Source organism: Lytechinus variegatus, chromosome 3, assembly GCF_018143015.1.
Source record: "Lytechinus variegatus isolate NC3 chromosome 3, Lvar_3.0, whole genome shotgun sequence".
In the NCBI taxonomy this organism is placed as follows: Eukaryota; Metazoa; Echinodermata; class Echinoidea; order Temnopleuroida; family Toxopneustidae; genus Lytechinus; species Lytechinus variegatus.
This window is the reverse complement of record NC_054742.1, coordinates 41,250,609-41,274,462: the sequence shown is the minus strand read 5'-3', so window position 1 is coordinate 41,274,462 and position 23,854 is coordinate 41,250,609. Positions and strand designations below refer to the sequence as shown.

Below are 23,854 nucleotides of genomic sequence, written 5' to 3'. Positions count from 1 at the left end.
TTATGTAGAATGGTTCTACGAAAGACCATTTCATGCAACAGGCCCCCGATTTTGATATAACCTTGTTCTCAGTTACATCTCATGTGTGGCAAAATAAGGGTGGCAATGTTTGACTTATTTTCTCCTTTTCTATGGGACAAATGCTTGATTTTCTTACACTGTCAGTTTTCACTACAGCTTTTCATCATATAACTTGGCTCTTATGTAAATTTAATTTTTTATTCATTTTTTTCTTAATTAAAAATAGAGATTGAAAAATGAAAATTTTCTTGCCATATTACTTTCCACCAATAGAGGGCGTACACAAAAATATTCCCAAAATTCAAGTTGTTTGAGCTCTCTGGTGAATTTAAAAATTATTCCCAAATTACTAATGAAAAATAAATTGCAACTCTATGGAAATTAGTAATTTTGGTCACAAAAGTGATATTTTAATGATTTTTTAAAGTGTGTGCTCAATACAGCATTGGCATACCATAGTTCTACCTGTAGATTCTCCACAGGCAGGATGGTAGCAATGAACATGGTAGCAGTGAACTAACCCTTCCCTGGGTTAGGTTATATCATAACCTTGTTCATTGAATGAGTGACCGGTACTATAAGTAGGCTTACTCCCCACGTCCACGAAGCCTGGCGCTTGTATTATAGGCTTCCAAACACCAAGGGAAAAGGCAACTATAAAAATGCGCCAAACTGCTAGTTATGTTTAGAATCTGAGGTTAACACTTCTGTACATGGGTAAAAATACCAGTTGGCAATGTTTGGCAAAAAATGGATAGTTATGGTTACAAAGTGATGACAAAATGCGATAAAATAATAAAAGGAGAACTTAGTAGAAGAGAGTTTACTTTACCTATAGGGCAGTAAAATCATGAGCAGTGCTAGATTGAAAATTGCTAAAATGTCCCGCTTCAACCACTGAAATACGTATTTTCAGTTCAGTGGTTGAAGCGGGACATTTTAGCACTTTAATCTTGTAGCACCGCTTATGATTTTGCCGCCCTCTATACGTGTCACGTAACTAGGTTGCATTAACAAAGGATCAAAGATGGCGATGACAACAAACGTAAGTAAACTCTCTTCTACTTCTATTATTTTATCGCATTTTGTCGTCATTTTGTAACCATAATTATCCATTTTTTGCCAAACGTTGCCAACCAATATTTTTACCCATGTACAGAAGTATTAACCTCAGATTCTAAACATAATTAGCAGTTTGGCGCATACAGTTGCCTTTTCCCTTGGTGTGTGGAAGCCTATATATACAAGCGCCAGGCTTCGTGGGGAGTAAGCCTACGTATAGTAGATGATTTTTACTCCCCTTCAGGTTATCCACTGCAGTGACAGTGTGTGCCGCGCCATTTCAATATTTCAATTCATTAGCGCTCCTTTTCATAGATTATGTAGCTGCGCGCATTTTTGCATGCATAATTTATATTGTTAAATTCTCAACATCTTTTTACTCTTTCCTCTACCATTAAAAATTGAAAGGAGGTACCATATCCTCGTTCTAGATATTGTAGCATAAGGAGTTATACCTTGGAAGATGTATTTCATAGTTTAATCGTATGGGGCGATATTTTAGTTGTGATATGCTTTGCGATTATTGGAGAAGTACGGTACGTCAGTTTGCTGGGAGCTGCGGTGGCGTGCGGTCAAAATATTAAATAATTTGTTTTTGTCTTTTGGGGGCTATGATAATTTTTCCATGACCATGCTGGTAACTGACATTACACTTAATTTGCCATAGAGATAGCAGGTGGAAGTGTGGAATCATTGCAAGGCTTCACATGAAAGTGAGTTTGATTTGGAAGTATACCTGAGTTTCTAGAAACATTTCCATGAAAAAATCTTTTTAATTCCTTGTCTTTGATTCAAACTGTTCATCATTACCTGTCGGTAACTAACATTACACATTAACATTGACCAGTGCTATATGATTTTCAAAAGCATACCGTAATTTTCTTGGTACTTTTATGTAAGGCTTTTTAAAATAATAAAAGTTTCATAATACTTGACATTTCAAATTATCAGAAGATAAGAAATGTGTATATTTTACTTACTCGGTGGGGGGGGGGGGGGTTGGGTCATTGTAGCTACATGTACATGAATTCCTATAGTAATTTAATATTGCATTGACTGTACACATGGATATTTTTACGATACACCTATTTGTATATTCATCAGTTACCCTTTCCTTCTCCTACCTCCCCCTCCCCTTAAAAAAGGCAAAATAAATAAGGGTCTCCTGCTGTTCTTATATAATTATGAACTTTATGACCAACATTTATGATCATTTGCTTTATACTTAATTGTAGTGTACAGTCCGACCTCTCTTATCCTTCCTCCCCTTATCTGGATGCATACTTGCCGAGATTAACTTTTCTTTTTTTGAATTTAACTGTTAGTACGTGGGGGAAATGAGATTTCAATCTAAACTTACTTTGATTACATACATTTTCCAATATTTTCTACCTACAACCACATTATTTTTGTATGAAAATATCTTAACCAAATCACAGAAAGAACTTAAGCCCCTTTCATGATTGGTGGTGGAATGCTTACAACCGTCGCGATCCTGTGCAACATATATTGTGACCAAATGATCGCAAACGATCGCACAAGCAATTGTAAAAGCCCCTTTTGACAAGATAATTTTCCAGTAAATCAGGGTGCATCGCAACCATTTTATCACATTCTCTTTTTTTCCGGAAAAAAACAACACATGTCTCACTAGCTTGAATGCTTGAGCGCCTAGGCAGCTCAGCTAAAGCCGGGGTAATAATAATAGCAGGGGCCGCTGGTAGAACAGTTTTCGAAACTGAAGTGGCTACCCTTGGTAAATATACCTATTATTATTTATATTGGCTTGCGCTTTTGCTTGATGCATTTATTCTCAAATGGCATGCATGGTAGCACAGTTTCATTCTTGATTGTAGTGTATTTTTATTTTTCTTTTCTATCTCAGCCACTTCACCAGAGTTCAGTGATTGTGATTCACCCAGGTTCTTATTGGCTTCGTATTGGACGTGCCTCGGATCCTTATCCAGTAGCAATTCCACAAGTGATTGCTAGACGTAATCATGGTATGGAGAAAGACAGATTTGAAGAAAAGCTTCTTCACAGGAATGGGATTGGTGTAAGTGAATCTGAAACTTATTTTTCGTGAGATATCATGGGATATATGTTGGTCTTCACTTGGGTGTTTCATGCACTCTGTAAATTCTTATATCAATAGTCCAGTGGTGGCCGCACAGAAGCGTTGAAAGCTATCAGAACGCTAACAGTAGGGCCAGTCACATCTTTCACTGGTGAACACCGCCTAGACGCATTGTTTTCACTAACAGAGCACTATCAGGAGGCCTATCGTTATCGACAAAATCACAGAAGCTTACCCGAATTCCTAATAAACTAACAATAAAAGGCCCAGCAGAAGCTAAAAGTGGCGCTATAATGTTAATACAAATCGCCAACAGTGCCAAGGTCACCAATAGTGACGATGTTGGTGAATAATTTCTCCCTTTAAAACTTGTCTCCCTTTCTTATACCAAGTAATTTAAAATAGGCCTCGACCGAATTATAGGGGTATTCCGGCCCCACACAACAATATATGAATAAATGGAGTAAAGTTAGATGAGCAAATTGCTGAAAATTTTATCAAAATCTGATGAGGAATAACAAAATTCTTGAATATTAAAAAATTAACACTGTATTTTGTGAATGATATTACTGAGCAGCATGTGGCCATGAATATGCAATAAATGGAAGGATGATGCCATATATCCTCTAGCTCTTTCCCCTTTTTCTGATTTTATTGAAATGAACTCGTAATTGTCTCAAGTGTGTGTATGTCTCCCGAGTAACAAAACTCAAATCCCCTAACAACACTCTCGGTACCCTAAAACAGTGCTTTCTGTGCCTTCTATGCTATCATTCTACCCATGTTGTTAGCAGCTGATTTGTTAATGAATAATGATATGCAGATTGCGATGTCAAGCGTTGATCACAGATGTAAATAATGCAATGCAATCAATTTGTCTCTTTTGTGTCATACGTGCCTTTAGAATCTTTCCAAAACTTAGCACTAAAGATTTGAGGTATTTTTGTGGTAATTGCATTATTGTTCACCATCTCAACAATTTTAACCAATTCACTTGAAATGTAATCCCATTTGCTTGATTGAGCATTGAATGAGAATAATTGTAATAATAATGATAATATATAGGGTATTTATATTGCGCACATATCCACCTTGTTAGGTGCTCAAGGCGCTCCTATTATCTCAAGTATTTTAAACATCCGTTTTGAAATGTAATCCCGATTGTCGTTCTATGATTGTTGTGTTAATACCGTTGGTCATGCGTGAACTTACACGTGCGTGCTTCACATCACTCTCTGATCAGATTGGTGTGTGGCTTACACAAGGCTAATTTATGTTTTAATGGTATACGAGCTTCGCCACAAACTCTATAATTGAAAACACGCATGTGCCATAATGTCTTGTCAGTGAGGTTGTGGCTAGGCATGCTTGTAAGCTACACATATGACAATTTGGTTAAAAATTAATTATTCTCAATGCTGAATATTTTCACTCAATTAATAACTACTTATCTCCAATTTGTCAGGGTTTTCTTTTGTATCATTGGGTTAGGGTTAGTACCTCTAGAATTTTTGCAAACCTTAGTACTGCAGACCAGGGGTATTCTTGTGGTAATTGCATTATTTATTGTTCACCATCTCAAGTATTTTAACCAATTCACTTGAAATGTAATCCCATTTGCTTGATCGATCAATGATCAGATTGGGGTGTGGTTCATCATCGTCATTTTATGTTTTAAGTATAGGTTCGAGCTTTGTTACAAACTCTATAATTGAAAACATGCATGCACCATAACATCTTGTAAGTGAGCAGTGAGGGTGTGGCTACACATGCGTGTACGCCGTACTCAAAAAATTATGTTCGCTAGGACAGACATGAGTCTACTTCACACAGTTCACATTGATCTATTATGTTGATTATAATGCAGAATGCATTCAGTCATTAGGAAACCACTTTATCCCCCAATTTTTCTTTGTATCATTTAGTCATCCTGTTATTTTTGTATGCCTGCATTGGCCTACATCAAGTACACATACATGTACTATGTGCGTGTAGCACACATAATTTGGTGTCGGTTGCAAATCCTCCCTAATTCCGATTTCCAAAAGTTGGCATCTCTGTAATAATCTGATCAGAGGGTGTGCCTATTCCTATTAATATATAAGATGACTGCCTATCCTGGTATTCTACTGATTCATCCGATATGCAGGGTTTATAGATGTGAGCTTTGTAAGAATTCTATTTTGCATTCAGCGCTAGTATGAAAACATGCATGTTCTCAAGTATCTGGTCATAGAGGGTGTGGCTATACATGCATGATCAGTCTATCTATTTCTATTATGATACTTGATTGAAATGCTCGATTGAGGAGGCATTGGTTGATTTTACAATATGCATATGAATTTCATTGACTTGTTTAATATGTTAAGTTTAACTTGTGTACCAGCATACACCATGTACATGTAAAAGTATTTTTCTTCATCTTTATGAAGCGCAAGTTTCACCTGCTTTTGTGTGTACCTCAAGAGTACGATGTCAGTTTTACAGTCTATTTGTAAAATATTGTGCTTGCGCAACACTTCCATTTCATTCAAATGCTTTTAGGGGTATTTAGTATGTTTTTCCAGAGGTTGGCAGGTCTGCTATTACATGTACAATTTCTTGAGCTTATTTTAAGTAGTTTCTTTCTCTGTCCAAAAAATACACTCAGAATGTTTGTTAAAATGAGAATATTCTTAATAAAGATTGATGTGCACAGTTGAACAGGGAGGAAAAGATTATAAAAAGTGAAGGAAAAAGGGAGAATAAAGGGGGAAAGAGGAAGAGGAGAAAAAAAATGTTGTTGAGAGTTTCAATTAGTTAGATGAAAATAATCCATCCACCACTTCAAAAATAAAAGTACGGTATTTAAAAAACAACATTCATCTAAAATCACATCCATACATGTTTACAACACACAAGCCTATGCAGTGTTTTAAAACACATTTCAAAACATGTTTTAAAATACACTGTTTGAAATGTGCCATCCATGTAAATAGCTCATGAAATCTCATTTCTCTGCTGTAGCATTCTGGTAGCTGTGCTCATAGAGAGCAGGCATTGAAGATGGTGGAACAGGCAATATGGTCACGGAAAACATCACAAGGACACCGGAGAGAAAGTGTTCATACATCAGAGGTGAGATTTTTGCATGGGCAATATTGGTTTTTTTTTCGTAAAGTATAAGGCATTTGCTGGTGACGTTTGTTGCAGTGTGATTAATATACTTGATTGACTTCAATAGAAAGCCAAACAATATTTACTGTCAAAGGCAAAAAAGGCATTTGAACTTCGCAAATTTTATAAATGAATAGAAAGAATCTGAAAGGGTTGTTCTTCTGCATACCATCAAATATGATTTTGTGAAATCAAACCTATCAAGAGATGAATAGGGGTTGTGCGTAGTTCAGAAGTCTTGCCAAGTATGCATTTGAGAAAAATTACATTTTAGTCCTCATTTTCTTTTCTTACTTTGAAGCTCTCCATGAAATTCTATGTTCATTGTGATGGCTTTTATTGACAGATTTTGACTAGTTGTATGTAATATAATCTGCTTGTTTTGAACTGCAGGGATATCAACAATTTCATTTTGGTCATTCTATTATGGGTTTAGATCTTGGATGCCGAAGTTGGCTTTTTGGAAAAAAGGAACGCTTGACTATAGACTGTTTTTTTTTCTCAATTTTTATTGTCTTGCCTGCATAGCAGAGTGAGACTATAGTCGCCGCTTTTCCAACGGCAGTGGTGGCTGCGACTGCAGCATTGTCAACAATGAAATATTAGCCAAGATTAAGTTCTGAAATGTCATCATAAATTAAAAAGTATATGGGCCTAGTTCATAAAACTTGGACATACATGTAAGGATAATAAAATATTACTTGACATTCTGTCCAAGTGTCGGGTCACATGACCAAGGTTAAAGGTCATTTAGGGTCAATGAACTTAGACCATGTTTGGGGAAGCAACATTGAAATCTTAACCAAGGTTAAGTTTTTGAAATGTTATCATAACTTAAAATTATATGGATCTAGTTCATGAAACTTGGACATAAAGTCATAAGGGTAATTGTGTATCACTGAAAAATCCTGCTTGAGCTTCAGGTCACATTACTACTGAAGATTCAAGGTCATTTAGGGTAAACGAACTTTTGCCATGTTGGGGGTATTTGTTCAATTGCCATCCTTACTTTGAAAGTTAATGGATCTAGTTCATGAACATGGTCAGGGTAATCAGGTATCACTGAACATCCTGTGCGAGTTTTAGGTCACATGACCTAGGCCAAAGGTCATAGGTCAATGAACTTTGGCTATGTTGAGGATATTTGTTGAAATGCCATAATTACTTTGAAACTTTATGGATCTAGTTCATGACACATGGACATAAGGGTAATATCACTAACCGTCTTGAAAGAGTCTGAAGTCACATGATCAAGGTGAAAGGTCATTTAGGGTCAATGAAAATAGCATTCTATTATCATATGAATTGTGTTTTTTGTGAATAATTATTCAGTAGTTGTTTTCAAAGTCAGCACTGCTCCTGTATTGAATCACGTAATTCATTCAAGACTACCAGACGCATTCCACTTGCTTAGATATGAATGTTGAAAACAGGTACGGGTAGGATCCAGGAATTTCCAAAGGGGAGGGACACATTTTTCCGGAGGAAAAGTTTGACAAGCAAACAAAATGAAAAAAAAAGTTTAAAATAAAGGTCATTTCATCCATATAAAATTTGACAAGTACAAAAAAAGAATGTCCTCATTTGTGCATGAACAACCTATTCCCATTAAAAATACATGCTCTGACTTTCAAAAGGGGGGCAAACTTGTGTGAGAACGACATATTTACATTAAAAATTTTGATTATGCCTCTCAAAGGGAGGGGGTCATGGGCTGGATGTGCCCCCCCTCCTGGATCTGCCACTGGTTGTAATGTTTTTATTCTAGTGGGCATTTTTCAAAATCGAAATTTTGCATTCTGGGTAAGGAATGTTGGACAGTTTTAGAAGTGTTGGATTGAAGTTGATAACTGGCAAATTTTCTTGAAGAACATCGGCAAAAAAATTATCACAAGTATTCATGGCCTCCAGAGAATGTTAGTGTTGATAACTTTGTGTGTGTTCTGTTGCCTATTCCTTGAACAATAAACAAGTGTCACTCATACTGGTTTAACTTTTTTATCCTGCATGTAGGTCCATAGCTTCAATGATTCTGTGAGTCACCAATCTGTGGATGAGTTTACTGATATGTCATGGACAGATACAGCTAACAATGCAGAATACTTCATTGGAGATCAGGTATGAGCATTTCTAGAAGGCCTATATATTATGTATCTGCTATTCACTATGTTGTAACCAAAATGTTGAAATGGTATTTGGAAAAAAATCGCTATTTTAACCCTAAAAGGACTTGGGGCCATGATGTCCCCCCCCCCCTCTACGCTTGGCATGATAGGTAGGGCCACAAAATTCTATTGCAACATTTTGTCTCGCCTGCATAGCAGAGCGAGACTATAGGCACCGCTTTTCCGACGGCGGCGTCATCATCATATCTTGACCTGGGGTTAAGTTTTTGAAATGACATCATAACTTAGAAAGTATATAGATATAGTTCATGAAACTTGATCTGAATCCCACAAATAGTCTCTAAACAATAAAGATAGCGGTTCAAAGGAGTGGTCATGAATGGATTTGCCAGATGTTTTATTCAACAAATCTGATTTATCTTGATTAAACGCTCTCCCGGTTCATGTATTAAATCACATAATTCACTCACATTTAAAAGTAAAGTACAAATATATAGAGAAATTGTGCTTTGCAACCTTGTAGATTACTTCACTTTTAACTATTATTCACATTTTTGTCGCAATCATGCAATCCATGGCTACGAATAAAAAGACTAAAAATACCCTGGAACTATAAGAGTTAATAATCATTTTCCTTTGTTATGGACAATTCTGTAAGAAATAAACTTAAGTTATATTCATTCCCCTTTTATCCTGAATAGGTAATAGAAATTATCCTTTGACTTTTTCCTTTGTGTTTCTCTTTTCATCTTTTAATTTCTTAAAGCCTTTTTAAAGCTTGAATAAGCCCCTTTTAAAGAAAAATAAAATCACTACTGGAGGAGGAGGATACTAGATAAAGAAGAAACATCAATAAATGCATCTTTATAGAGAAATTATTTTTAGAATACAAGAGGCCTTTTCACATGAGAATGTTGAATCATCATGGTGATGATTGCAATTCGTCTTTAGAATCCTTGTACCATGCACACGTTAACTAAAAAACTGTGATTTGAGTTTTAATTCCTAACCAAAGGCGATATTATATCCTTGGTGACTTGTCAATCAAATCCATTCAAAGCACTGCATTGCAAAAAAGAAACTAAGATGAGTGCATTACAATTGTATTATCTACAGAAGTGCTAGAAAGGTCACATAAGCTCCGCCCCTCAACCTTTTCAGACGTAAAATTTGAACCGTAATATGAGTGAAACTTGAATTCACCTCCGGAGTAGTATTCAAATTCATGATTGTGATTAGAGTTTGTGATTCTAGTTTGTTTTCACACATGATAAAAAATTGTCATTATAATTATTTTTCACTGGAATCATTCAAATTACGATTTTGGTACCGTGTGAAAGGGCCGAAGGTGTAATCCCTTTTATCACAAAAGTGTACAGTGCACTATTGGCAGTGGATATGTGTTTGAAAAAAAATTGTGCGTAGCCAAATCTTCAATGATATACTGGCTACAAGTAGGAATGGTTTGTGTATGAGTTGCATTTTTGTTTTCTATTTCAGGCACTTTACCTTGAGAATTCATCAGATTACAATATTCAATGGCCAATGAAGCATGGTCAACTGAATCTTCATAACAATGTGGGCGGTTCTATATCTGCTGTCATTCAAGACCTGTGTACGTTGTGGGGTCATGTGTTAGACAAAAGTTTGGGAATTCCACCTGGAGAATTAGAGGTAAGCTTTTCTCATTCACTCTTGCCTTGGAGACCAATTGAAGAATTTTCAAGTATATCTGCTGCTGCTATGACACTTGGATGATTATTGGGCCTGAATAGTTTATGACAAGTTTGCGAATTGTGTCACGTCGTTCCATGTCGTGTAGTGTCAATGCTTGAAGTGTTGTGCAAAAATTTTAGAATTCTTGAAATTCGGGCATGACAAATTTTTTTCAGGCCAAGTCGGGCCATTTTACGACTAGTTCATGACTAGTACACGACTAGTTCACAAATAGGTTACACAAGTCTCAGATAAAAGGCATACGCATGCGCGGTTTGACTATAACGAATGGCTATTCAAAAATCATTGTTGAGTCCGATTTCATGCACCAATGAATTGTGATGAAGTGAATTACATGGTAGTGCGTGATCTGTTCATAAACACCGTGTGAACATGTCTTTCCTATGTGTTAACTTGTGAAGTATTAGGAACCATGGCGCGAACCACTGAAGCACTTTGTGCCCTGCATTGTCATGATCTATCGTGCCAATGCCAGAACCAAAATTGGTGCAAGTGTCATAGCAACATTATACATGTTGGTCTGTTCATTAATTCTCAGTCTAGTAGTCAAGTCATCATGGTCCTAGGCAGAGTCACCAAATTGAAATAATATCTTATGTATTTTATAAGGCTTATATGCCCTTAAACAAGGAAATTTATGGTACAGGTATATCATTTAACACAATTTCAGTGTCATTATTTGTGCGTAGTAAAGTCAAGCATGCATATCTTAATACGGACAGCTTTTTGAAGTAACCCCCATGGGCCCTGTTACATTTACTATCAAGCATAATTTTGCATACCATATATAATTAACAATCAATTATAACCCCCTCCCCCTCCTACCTGACAGATAATCAAATGCATGGGCCAGGAGATCGAGGTGGTTGTTGAACTATAAGGCAGTAGTATGGAAGATGTTGATCATCGTGGTAGTACAGTAGGAGTTGATCTGGAGATGAACTCCTATAGCAATTATAAGGCAATATTTGGGGGAATCACCTGTCTGTCAGTTCCATTTTATTTCTTCTGATTGCCATAAAGATTCTTTTGATTGACCATATCCAACTTGATTCAAGTACACATGGGGGAATACTCTGTTTGAAAATGTAGTTTAAGGGGTATGGAAGTGGGGGTATTGAGGTCAAGGCTCACATAGGCAAAAGACAATTCTGTATGAAATTTATTGATATCAATAAAGTACAGAACCCTTTTAGGGATCTACTTTAAACTCGGTCTTGGGATGTATATGGAAGCAAAGATATTTTTGGTCATGAGGTCAAAGTTCAGAGAGGTCATGATAAATGAAGAGCTTCTCGACCAATTTACTTCAAACTTGGCTTATGTTTGCATTTGGGATTGACAATGATCAGATTTTAATTTGATGAGATTATATTGCAGAAAACAATTTCTTGAGAAAGTCTCTAATATCAAGGTTAATTTTCACCCTATTATCATAGATCAAGACCTGGGTCATTGTCATGAACTTACCTAGTGAAATCTTGAAATCTTTGCTGAAAATTGACACTTATGATTAGTAACAGTGTTTTACATGTAATATTGCTATTGGTAAAATACCAAAATTTGATGGAATTCCATGTTTATTTTGCTCATTTTTCTCAAGTCTTTTGATACCCAGCTTTAACTTACTACAAATAGTAGATACAAGTTTTGCATTGTTATGCCTCTGTCAACCCTTTAATTTACTTTATTTATCTATATTTTGCAGAAATATAGAGCAATACTTTTAATTCCTGACATCTACCACAGACCTCACATAAAGGAATTGGTCAAACTACTTTTAATTGACTTACGCTTTGAAGCAGCTATTGTTCATCAGGTATGTGCTTTTTAGCCCCTAGGTGTATTTTTTCTGATTTTCATTTATAAAATTATAAAATAGGTGAAGAGTTGTCTAACCCCGATTATTTCTTTGTGCATTATTTCCTTCTATCTACATGTATGTAAACTAAAAAAAATAAAATCTACAGACACCCTGATGAATATCATAGTAGCTTTGTAGAAACCTTTAAAAAAATCAAACAAAATTGCCTGAGATCTAGTTATTTGGGATCATAGATGATAGCTGCAGCATGTACTTTTGGACTGAAATCTGACTTTCCAATCAATTTTTTCCAACCTTCAAAAATATATTTAAATGTGATATGGTGCATTTAATTTTGAATTTCGAAGATACATCTATAGTAGGTCTAACTACATGTACATTATTTTGGATTTCAGCTCTTTTTACTGAATATTAAAATATATTGGGTAAGTTTGATAGGCTTATTTAAATTTCAAGAACAAATATAAACTTCCTGTTCTTATCAAAGCTTGAAATGACATGGCATGCCGCAAATTCTTTGTAAGATTGTTAAATGCAGGTGAGAAGTTACTTGGGATTGGCCTTGATTTATTCTTAAAGGAATCTGTTTGTGCAACGTATGGTAGTGGACTTTGCAGTGCCTGTGTTGTTGATGTTGGTGACCAGAAGACATCAGTATGTTGTGTGGAGGATGGGCTTTCTCATCGTAATACAAGGTAATAAAGAAGAAACAGATGGAAATTGTCTAGTAATTAGAATAGATTTAGTGAGGACTTTCCTAAAACAATTTGAGAAAAGTTTATATCAAGCTTGATAATTTTCAAAATAAAATTGCTTACAAAAAGCTGCGCATATTCATTCATATGTGGGGCTAGTATGGTACATGAAGTGAAAATATTTCAAATGTTTGAAACTGTGTACTTTTAATTCATCGCATTTCAAGGATTCTGCTATAATTTTATTAAGGGATTTTCTATAATGAAATTTATGAAAAGAATGGAATATATATCCACCTGTTCACGTTTGAGTAATGCCTCATTTCTAGAACTTTATGTCATTGCAGATATGTCTACATAAATGGGAAGCTTTCTGTAATTTTCAAGTGGTGGAGCTGGCGAGCTGCAGTTATGGACAAACTGTCAGCTGAATTGTCCTCTTTGAAATCTAAGTTGGGGAAGAAAACTATATTGACATTCAAGGATAACAGGGTTTTGGCCTCATTAAGTGATCTTTTAAAGTATTTGTGTTGGTCTTGGTTGATTTGGACTAGATTCATGTTAATATTTTTTTTTTGCTTTCACTTTGCCATTTCGTGTAATCATTCTTGTGAATTTGTGTGAAGTCTGTCAATGTTGTCATTTACATTTAGTGACTGTTCATGAACAGAGGGTGGATTGAACAACGTGCTACAACTTCGAGTGGATTTTCTTATATGATAAGGGATCTCATATCATGTGTGCTTTATTATGCAGGGTGTGTATGACATATGGGGGAAAAGACATCACAAGGACTTTTACATGGTTGCTGGAAAAAGCCCGTTTTCCATACAGAGAATGCAAGCCAGAGACAACTATGGATGCACTCCTGTTGATTGAATTGAAAGAAACATTTTGCCATCTTGATCAGGTACCTTATAATTAGCTTGATAGAGGATATAGAATAAGAAATAATTGGAGCCAGAGTAGTAGGAGAAGTAGTTGTTGAGGAAATGTTCAGTAGTAGAAGAGCAACATGGAAGCAATTTTACTTCCGGAAGGCTCAAAAGAGCCCTGAAAGCTAAAAAAAAAAGGAACCCTGGATATTTCCATTCATTGCAATTTTAAAAGCTTTTCCAATTTGCAGATTTCAGGAATAAGTTGTAAACAACGAACGTAGAGGGCAGCAACACACAAGCGTGCTGCTTTAAGGAAGATACGCGCATGCAACTGAAGTGCGCGCATATTTTATTGTTCATGCCAACGAAATGAAATGCCGATCAAATACAATAACAAATTAGTAGCGATCAAGAAACGAATATCAAAGATAACATTAAAAATATGTTGAGGAATATACATACATATGAGAACATACAATGATATCTAAAACTTTACAAATATAAGTTCCAGGAAACTTAAATCATTACCAAATCGGTGATTGTTGTTATCAGCGATTTCACCAGACGGCTGTTATAGGTGATTTGCACCGAGACGATTTTGTGACCACTCGCAAAGCATTTCGGGATTGAATATAACCACCTTATTTTCTATGAGCTCTTCGCTGAGCCCATCATCACTCTATGCTTAAGCTACAATATGCTCCATCGTCTGCTTAGATCTAAACCCCTAGTCTAGCACTGGTACTTGTTCTAGGCGTCGATCAGCATTTATCTGCAGCCCATAGGCCGTGACTCATTTATTTATTTATCAGAACCGGCAGCAATGCCAATGGGTATTAAAAAAACTTGTTCACGTACATCTATCAGTAGTATGTTATCATTTCTTTTCACCATTTTCCCCAAAACTTCATAAATTTAGAAATACATTCCAATTAGTAATAAGTGAAGTCTACATCTAAATTAGATCTTGATCATGTTGATCGATAGACCAAAAGCTTATGGCTTTATTATAGTAAAATGTCAGAAATTGTTGAATAAATCCCCAGAAACGACGGTTATTCCTGTCTAGTTGATCGATAGACCCAAGTCTAAAGATCTAACATTAGTCTAACTAGACAAATGCTTTGACTAGTCTCGATCTGTTTGTTGAAGATGTTGTTCCACACTGGATATCTAAGTAGATCTAGAATAGATCTAGGCCTAGCACGACTTGCTGGTATGAGATAGTCTATGCAAAAAAAAAAATAATAATAAACTCAAAACAGATGGATTTCACCGTCTATATTGTATAGGACGCCTAAACCTAGACCATTTTAGGGTTGGTCCATGCAAGCTAAGTTTGGTTCAATTAAGGCCAGCCTGCATGGGCTAGCCGCTAGGTGGTTATGATTTTTTTAGGGTGCGTTTATTCGACACTTTCACCCTAGAATCATGATTCAAATCACGATTCTGCAGAATCACGATTGCGTTTAGTCGAAAGTGGAAATAAACGTCTTTCAAATCACAAACATGAAACACGGAAAAAGGAGCGTTTTGAAAGACGTTTCTGTAGAATCACGAACGAAAAAGGTTGTAGAAACGATATCGTGATTTGAATCATGATTCTATGACGTCATTTTGTCGTGCTTCTTCCGGGTTCGACTCAAAGGGGCGCGCTGTGTTTAATTTAATTTTCGTGTAGCAGTACTGCCAGTGTACTAGTACCGGTATATGCCAATGTGCATTTAAATGAATTTATCATTCTGTGTATTGTACCCCCGGGTCGTACTTCAGCGTCATTTGTATAGTTCATTGTTTTCGTCATTCATGTCTTCAAGTTCCATTTGGACTAACGACGAACTCAGGCCGGCTCTGCTTGTGCTTTGGGCTCAGCCTGATAGCACAAGCATCCCTTACCGGGATTCACAGAAATTGAATACAAGTAAACAAAAACTATACGAGGTACAATACACGGAATTCTGGAAGTAAAAGGTTTATTTTTCGGAAGCTGTGTAAACGTTGCACTTGCACAAACGATCACGCGTTGGCTCCGGCGGCAACAAAAATCTAGCAGCCGACGTGAATTTAGAAACACGCGCGAAAATGTTGACCTATGCTTCCTGGGTCAAACTGCCCACTGTGATGCGCACTGGATCGGCCCGAAACAGCGTTAGAAAGATGGTCGTATAAACGCTGATTCTGTCGGATCGTTATTCATATTGCTGTTTTGATTGACATGATTCAAATCGTGATTCAAATCATGATTCTGGGTTGAGGTCACATAAACGCAGCCTTAGTCCGATAAATGGTTGGGGAGTACAGGGTAAATTCCTTGAGTCTAGATCTAGAAGATTATATGGTTGACAAGTTACCGTTAGGCCTTAGCGTTCAACATGAAATCCTTAAAATTCACTTTAGAAAATGCATAAAATCACGACGAGCTCAGTCACTTTGCTCTTTTGCTTTCGAAATTTCTCGAACAAAAATTACGCGTTCTGCCGGCCAGTCAAGCCCAGGTCATGCAGGCCCAGGAAAATTTATAAATTTGCAATATGGTAAAAAAATTATGAAATAGTCTTTAAACATTGATTGCAGAGAATCAATGGTCAAATTAAGATATGGATGCTGTCTATCAAATCAGCTTTCTGCCCAAAATCAGAAATTAAGGTGGGTCTAATCTAGCTCCCATCCCTAAGTCTAGCTATGCCCACCCTAAGACAAGTTTAACTTTAATACTTACTGGGTTAGGTCTAACGCGAAACGATGATGGCACTCTGCCATTGCAATCAGTTTCCCTCAATTGGCTTATTTTTCCTAGAAATTATTGAAGAAAGCCAGGGAAAATGTGGATAGGTGGCCGTTTATTTAAGCTTTAATTTGGCTTTGGAAGTTTGGTTGCTCAATCGACCTTCGACGTACGCGACGCAGCCTGGTTGTGCAGCTGCAGCTAGCGCAGCCAATGCAATTCATCCGATGCTTGTTTTTTTTTTCGCTGTCCATAGTCTCAGGCTCGAAGTAATTGAAATTTAGAACTGGGGTGGTATTCTGAAAACGTTCTTATCTTTGTTCTCATCTTTTATCTTATCTTACTGAGATAAGAAGATGCTAAAATCATTGCAAATCGGTATTCTGAAAATCTTCTTAACGCGTTCTTATCTCTCTAAGGACTGCCCCCTTCTTATCTGCAACACGCCCATTTTTTAAATTTTACCAATCAAAATGCGCTTTATATTGGCAGTTTCAACCAATAGAAGCGTTCCTTATGTGAAGAGAATATCATGGCGCTGCGCGCATCGTGGTTTCTGGCACATTGCGCGAAATAGGAATTTTATACGCAATGACTGATTTTATTATTTCGAGACGTCCACGTGCACAAAATAAAGAAAGAAAAGTAAATAAAGCAGGTACGAATAAAGAATAAAATATGAAGAAAGAAAGTAAGTAGGTATTAAAGGAAGACAGAAAAGGGTCAGAATGAAGCAGAAAAAAAGATGAAAGGAACAAAGCAGAAAATAATGAAAAATAAAGAGTAAACGAAAGAAAGCAAGCAAAAAGAACTTAAAAATAAAAAAGAAAGAAAATAGAATGAATAAAAGAAGGAAAAGGAAGAAAGAAATAGAACAATTATCAAAGATAAAGTGAAGGAACAAAAATGAAGAAAAAAAAGAAAGAAACTAAAAGGAACACACACAAAAAAAGAAATAATTCAAACTAAAAAGATAAAATAAAGTAACAAGGAACCAAAAAAGAAAAAAGTCTGAAAAAATGAAAGAGAGAAAGTTAGAAAGAAAAAAAAGAAAGAGAAAAAAAAGGGAATAAGAATGTAAAGAGTGAAGGATGAGATAAAAAGGAAAATGAAACAAAGAAATAAAGATGAGAGAGAAAAAAATGAAAGGAAAATTAACTCAAACATGAAGACTACAAAAATACAAAGGAAAGAAAGGTAAATTCAAAGAAAGAAGGACAGAAAGAAAAATATAATGAAAAGGGAAAATAAAAAGTTGGGAAAAGAAAACGAAAAAAAATCAATGGAAAGAATTAAGAAAAAGTTAATAGAAGAAAGAAAGTAAAGAAAAATACTAAATAAAGAACGAACAAAAAAAGAATGAGCGAAATAAGGAAAAATAAAGAAAGTAAAAAAAACACAAAAGTGTCAGAAAGCAGAAATATAAAAACTTAAGATAGAAAAATAAAGAATTATTAAAGGGAAGGAAGAAAAGGGAGAAAATAAAATGAATGATTAAAAAAGGAAAAGCATTTATAAAAACGAAAGAACGGAAGAAAAAGTAAGGAAGAAAAATAAAAACATTACAAAAAAGTGAAAGAAGAAAGAAAGAAAAAGGAAAAAGAAAGAAAAAGGAAAAAGAAAGAAAAAGGAAAAAGAAAGAAAAAGGAAAAAGAAAGAAAATGGAAAAAGAAAGAAAAGGAAGAGAGAAGGGGGGGGGGGAAAGCAGAAATAAAGACTCAGTAAAGAAAAAAAGAAAGGGATAAAACGAAAAGGGAAAATAAAAAAAGGAAGAAAGATGAAGTATAAATGAAACAAAGCAAAAGAAAAAAAATAAAAGATTCAAACAGAACAAAAGAAAAGATATAAATGAAGAATGAAAGAAAAGAAGAAAGAAAGACAGACAGAAAGGAAGAAAGAAAGACTGACAGATAGAAAGGAAGAAAGACAGACAGATAGAGAAGCCAGAAAAAAGAAAAAGAAAGAAGGGATAGAAAAAAGAGACGGGCAAAATAAAAGGCTGAATGAAAGAAATGATGGGAGGAATACTCGTGGGAACCTGTTACTACTAGTGGCCATCGATTTTGAGCAAGAAAAAACGCGGACATCGTGAGATGTGATAACCCTCTAGCTATCTTAAATATTATCTTAAATATTGTGAAAGATAAGAAAGAAAAAAGATAAGAACGTTTTCAGAATACCACTTATCTTGATTTTGTTATCTTTTTAGCGCATATTTGTATTATATGCGCGAGTGGTAAATTTACGCGCTCAGCGTAGGATGGAAAGCAAGATAAGAAAAAGATAGGAACAAAAGATAAGAAAAAGATAAGGACGTTTTCAGAATACCAATTTGAGATCATGACGTAGATAAGAACAAAATTAAGATAAGAACTTTTTCAGAATACCGCCCCTGGATTTTGGGGAAAAGGCGCCTTTATTTCAGATTTATAGATTTAAAATTCGTATGAAATTAAAAATTTGAAATCTAACCTTGAACAATCATCGTTGATAAACATCAGCCCTGAAGCCATTGCACTTCAAATCAGACCAGGCAAATTAGACGTCATTGTCTATGTTGCTAGAAGATCTATGACGAGTCGACTGAAGCCCCAGCGCATCATCAACGTCACTAGCCAGCTACGCGACCGGCCCAGACTCGGCGCACCCAGGCCAGAAAAATGACCTCGATTATTACGGTGGTTGTCTATGCATTTATTAGTGGTGCAGCGATATTCAGCAGAAGAAAATAAGAGATAAGAGGTATCCTCGTCATAGACTTAATATTCCAAAATGAGGAAAAATGTCAAAATCATGATTATTTAAAGGTACATGCCAGTTTTGGTAACGATCTCAAAATGACTTTTTACAGAATCCAATATAATGACCACCCAAGTGTCTGTTTATATGAATAAAAAATATGTGCCGAAGGATTCTGGAAGAAATTGTGTAATTGCTGAGAAATAAGCAAAATAAGCACGGATTCGGGCACTTCCGTCGGGTCTTTATTCCAGCAATTTAATATACACTGTCCCACGTGTGCCTATCTGTGTTAGCGATTTTCAGTGTGATTGTTTTTCAGCTTAGATTTAATGATTTCGCAAAGTTCAATTTATGTAACTTTACCAGATCTAGATCGACGATGAAATAGTAATACTTAATCTTGGTTTTACAGACTTTCTCACGAAATCAATGTTATACTGCAACTACTGGAATTTAGCTTTAAGCTAAATAATTTCTTTAAAAATAAAAGTAATATTTTTGATATTTCTACCCAGAATAACCAATCTAATAATTGTTCATTTAAAAAATATTTGAAATTAACAAATGAATAAACTCGACAAATTTCCGAAAAGTCCACCTTATTTTTTAGAGTGGTCACAAAATTCGAGCGGAGTTGACCTTCCTTAGAGCAACACGCTTGTGTGTTGCTGCCCTCTACGTTCGTTGGTTGTAAAGAGTAGCCCCTGGAAAAAAACAATTATAGAGCAAGCAGTATTATTGTAAGAAGTAGTGGTGAAGCCGAAAATTTTTAGTAGTAGTAGTAGTAGTAGAAGTAATAGTAGAACTAGTAGTAGTAGGAGTAGCAGTAATAGTAATAGTAGGAGTAGCAGTAGTAGTAATAGTAGTAGTAGTAGTAGTGTGATACCCTTTTTACACAGGCTAAAATTTCCTTAACCCCGTACTATAGGTGGGGCTAAATTGCCATTTAGCCCCACCTATAATACGGGGTTAAGCTTAGCCCACTTTCTTTTTACACAGCATTTTTGCAAAGTGGGCTAACCCCACCTTTAGTACGGGATTATTTGGCCCTGCAAAAAAGCAGGGTTATCCCAGCAATTGCGGTGCTAAGAGCGATAGTACGGGGTTAAGATCGCTAGTGTAAAACGAAAGCTTAACCCCGTACTATAGGTGGGGCTAAATGGCAATTTAGCCCCACCTATAGTACGGGGTTAAGGAAATTTTAGCGTGTGTAAAAAGTGTACGAGTGAAGTACTTGTACTACGAATGATCGACAAAAAACACTAGTCCGGGGTTAGCGAGTTTCGTGTGTGAAAAGCAAGCATTCCTTATCCGAGGTTAGCAATAACAATTTGGCATGTGTGAAAAGGAAAAAAAATAGTACGGGGTTAAGGATAGTACGGGGTTAGCGATAGTCCGGGGCTATTAGAAAATCCTGTGTAAAAAGGGTATGAGTAGTAGTAGTAGTAGTAGTAGTAGTAGTAGTAGTAGTAGTAGTAGTAGTAGTAGTAGTAGTAGTAGTAGTAGTAGTAGTAGTAGTAGTAGTAGTAGTAGTAGTAGCATTATCCAACCTTTATAATCAGGAATATAGGAGGAAAATTACCTGTCATTGTAAAGCTTAGATTCTCTTTTTATCTTGTAAACTGGGATGAATCCTCATATACATGTGAATTAGTGCTGTTATCGGTAAGCAAATTCTCTGTCGACATATCGCTAAAAATATCTTACTGATCTCGATAACTTATCAACAAAAGAACATAATCAATAGGCATGTTTTATTTCAGCGATGTCCAATACTCGCGCTGGTCAGAATTTGTATTTGCCACTGTACCAACAACACTTTAAAATCTGCGTTCATCGGATTTAAACAAATTACATAACATCTTTTAACAAGCACATTTAGCATGAATTTAGGGTTAGATGAAATTTTATCTAAAACTTTGGGGCTTTTTGGACATCGTTCTGAGCAGTCAACAATTTTGCTATCATGCTGTTACATCTTCAAACGTAAAGGGCAGCAACACATGGCCGTGTGCTGCCTTCTAGCTTTATCCACCTCTATGGTTGGTACTTTCAGTAGACCAGTTCGTAATTACTACATGGAAAGTTTTGGTCAAGTGACCTTTCATTTCTTTCATTATGATACGCAGATTTCAAAGCAAGATATTACGTAAGCATGCCTTACATAGCAGGATGAAGAACTTGAATAGACTAGATGACTAGAATAGCACTTCAATGAGCACTCTATGAAGGTCTTTGTTGCATTTCTACTTTGAATGCAGAATTATTATAGCATGCTGTTAAATGTACTTAGCAAACTGTGAAATACAAGTTGTTCATGGACGCATTGTTGTTTTTTTGGATATAAAGGAAAAACACATTTCTGAAGAATATATGAATAATATAAATAATCAAGACATCAAAGTCGCTTTAGTACTAATGACCTTTGATCATGCGCATAGTGGAACTACAAACTGGCTTATATGATCGAGTGATAGAGTTGAGTGCAGTCACGATGATTGGATTGTCATGATTGCAGCAAAGTGAGATCGTGCTTTGTGGCTAGTAAGTATTCGTATTATGTCGAGATTTCTGTTGCTGTTCTGTGCATTTTGAGGAAAAATATGTTTTCTGTGATTTTCTATTGTGTTTCCGCTAATTCTATGTTTTCCACGATCATGGAAAATCACCGTCATGTCCCTGTAATAGCGGGTATTATTGAAAGGTTATCGATATAGCGAAGTGGCAAAACACAAGCGATTATTGACAAGACTAGCGATAAAGAGGCTATCGATAACAGCACTAGTGTGAATAAGTTAAAAAGATATAGAAAAGATTTTCACAAAATTATTTTTGTAATGTCATCTATTAACTATTAAATAAAAAATCCTGTGTCTGCTCTTTAAATACATATGTTACCTCAATAAAAAACAATGATCAAGGAATAACAAAGATACATTTCTGTATAAAGATAATGTTTGAATTTCAAGAATTTTTTTTGAATGAAGTTTTACAGGGTAGCTATCAGATTAACTCAACACTGTTTATGATCGGCCATGCATAAAGAATTTGTTCATTGAGTGATAGCTATGGTAGGCATTCTGTCTAAACATATTTTTTTTAACATAAACTTATGGAAATGCAATGCATGCATTATTTCAAAGAGACATAATTTTGTTAATTTTGTTATGCTAGGTTCACACCAACGCCGCTTTGATGGCGCTTTAAAGCGGCGTGCAAAGCGGCGGCAAAGCGTAACAAAGCTTAATTAAAGCGTAAAGACCGTAATAGAGCATGAGAAAGCTTTGAGCAATTCGGGACATTCGGCAAGAGCGCCAAAATTTTTTAAACTGTTTAAAAATTTGAGGCGATCTGTCACGGATTGAGAAAAGCGGGGAGAGCGTATTAAAGCTTATCAAACCGTCACAAAGCTTATCAAAGTCGTAGGAAAGCATAACAGAGTTTAAGAGAGCTTGGTTCCAAGCGGTGACCCCACTTTTGATACTTTGCCCATAGGCCCTACAGTTAAGGATTCGTTCAGCCTGATTTTACCGCTTACAGACCTTTGCAAGAAGTACTTATAACACAAAAACCACTGAATGTGATTTTGGTATTTTTGGATCAGATACTAAATGAAGAGTTGGTCTTTTCAATGAAACAAAAAATAATGAAAAAAAAACGACCAGAAGTGTACCGGGCATTTTTTTATGGGACACCCTGTATAAAACATAATAAAATAGAAAAGGCAATAGAATAAAAAAAAATAAATGAATAGAAAAACTCTGTTTAAAACTCCAAGTTTTTTTTTAATCTTTTTTTTTATTATATTTCATTTTTTAATTCTATAATGTTTTATATTTTATTTCCTTTGTTTTATTTTCTCTTTTACAATAAGGGTTATTTATCTCACATATAAAATAGATTTTCTTACTAATTTTTAAATTAGTAAGAAAATAAATTTGTAATAACTTGTAATAATCAATTTAACAAAAAAAATGCGTATTTTAAAAATCTTTATTCGCACATGTCTAAATTTCGAATTCTGCAACTTGATTCCTTTAAATTTTCACTCCTGATTTACAATAGTAGTATTATCTGATTTTTCATTGGTAAAAAATCAATAGAGTCTGTATTCATGATTTTTAGAAGCAGATGAAATACATAACAACAATAACATCAATAATAATGATAGTAATAACATCTTCGCAAGAACACATAATACAACAATTATTTCAAACTTATATTAAAAATAAACATAGTCTGGCATCCACATTGGCGAGGTTTCCCCTTGCAGGTGGTTGCGGAACATCTTCCCAGTGAGGTCCACCTCTCCTGGCCCCTAGTGCGAAGCTGTGCTCTTCATCTTCGTGGTCCACCGCATTGGCTGCCAGCGCCACTCTCTTCCGCAGCAGGTTGTGGAGCACCACAGCAGTCTCCACCAACTCTGTGACGTTATCTACCTTCTGTTCCAGTATTCCCAACAGGCACCGGAACCTGTTGGTCATGATGCCAAAGGCATTCTCCACCACTCTTTTCCCCCTTGAGATCCTGTAGTTGCAGATCCTCTGTTCATCTGTCTTCCCTCTTCTGCTGTATGGCTTCATCATGTAGCTCATCAGGGCAAAAGCATCGTCACCCAGGATGAAGTAGGGAATATCAAGCTGATTTTCTCAAGGGAGGAGGCATGATGGGGGCAGCCCTATGGACCCATCTTCTAGGCATTCGAAAAGCGTGTCATTTACCTCCCACCTCAATCCAGATGAACTTGTACTCTGCATCTACCAATGCCAGCAGTGGTACAGAGAAGAAGCCCTTATAGTTGTGGTAGAGA

The 23,854-nt window shown here is 35.8% G+C and overlaps 1 protein-coding gene across 2 annotated transcripts in view; it reads left to right on the top strand.

The window, feature by feature from the left end:
- The window catches only part of LOC121411041 (actin-related protein 8-like), a 41,270-nt gene that overhangs the window by 6,177 nt on the left and 11,239 nt on the right, over positions 1-23,854 (top strand). For both annotated transcript variants that reach the window (XM_041603514.1, XM_041603513.1), the window contains exons 2-8: positions 2,969-3,139; positions 6,167-6,277; positions 8,330-8,434; positions 9,943-10,116; positions 11,888-11,998; positions 12,584-12,699; positions 13,456-13,609. In XM_041603514.1, coding sequence (XP_041459448.1) covers positions 2,969-3,139; positions 6,167-6,277; positions 8,330-8,434; positions 9,943-10,116; positions 11,888-11,998; positions 12,584-12,699; positions 13,456-13,609 — 942 coding nt within the window. The remainder of the gene's footprint in view (positions 1-2,968; positions 3,140-6,166; positions 6,278-8,329; positions 8,435-9,942; positions 10,117-11,887; positions 11,999-12,583; positions 12,700-13,455; positions 13,610-23,854) is intronic.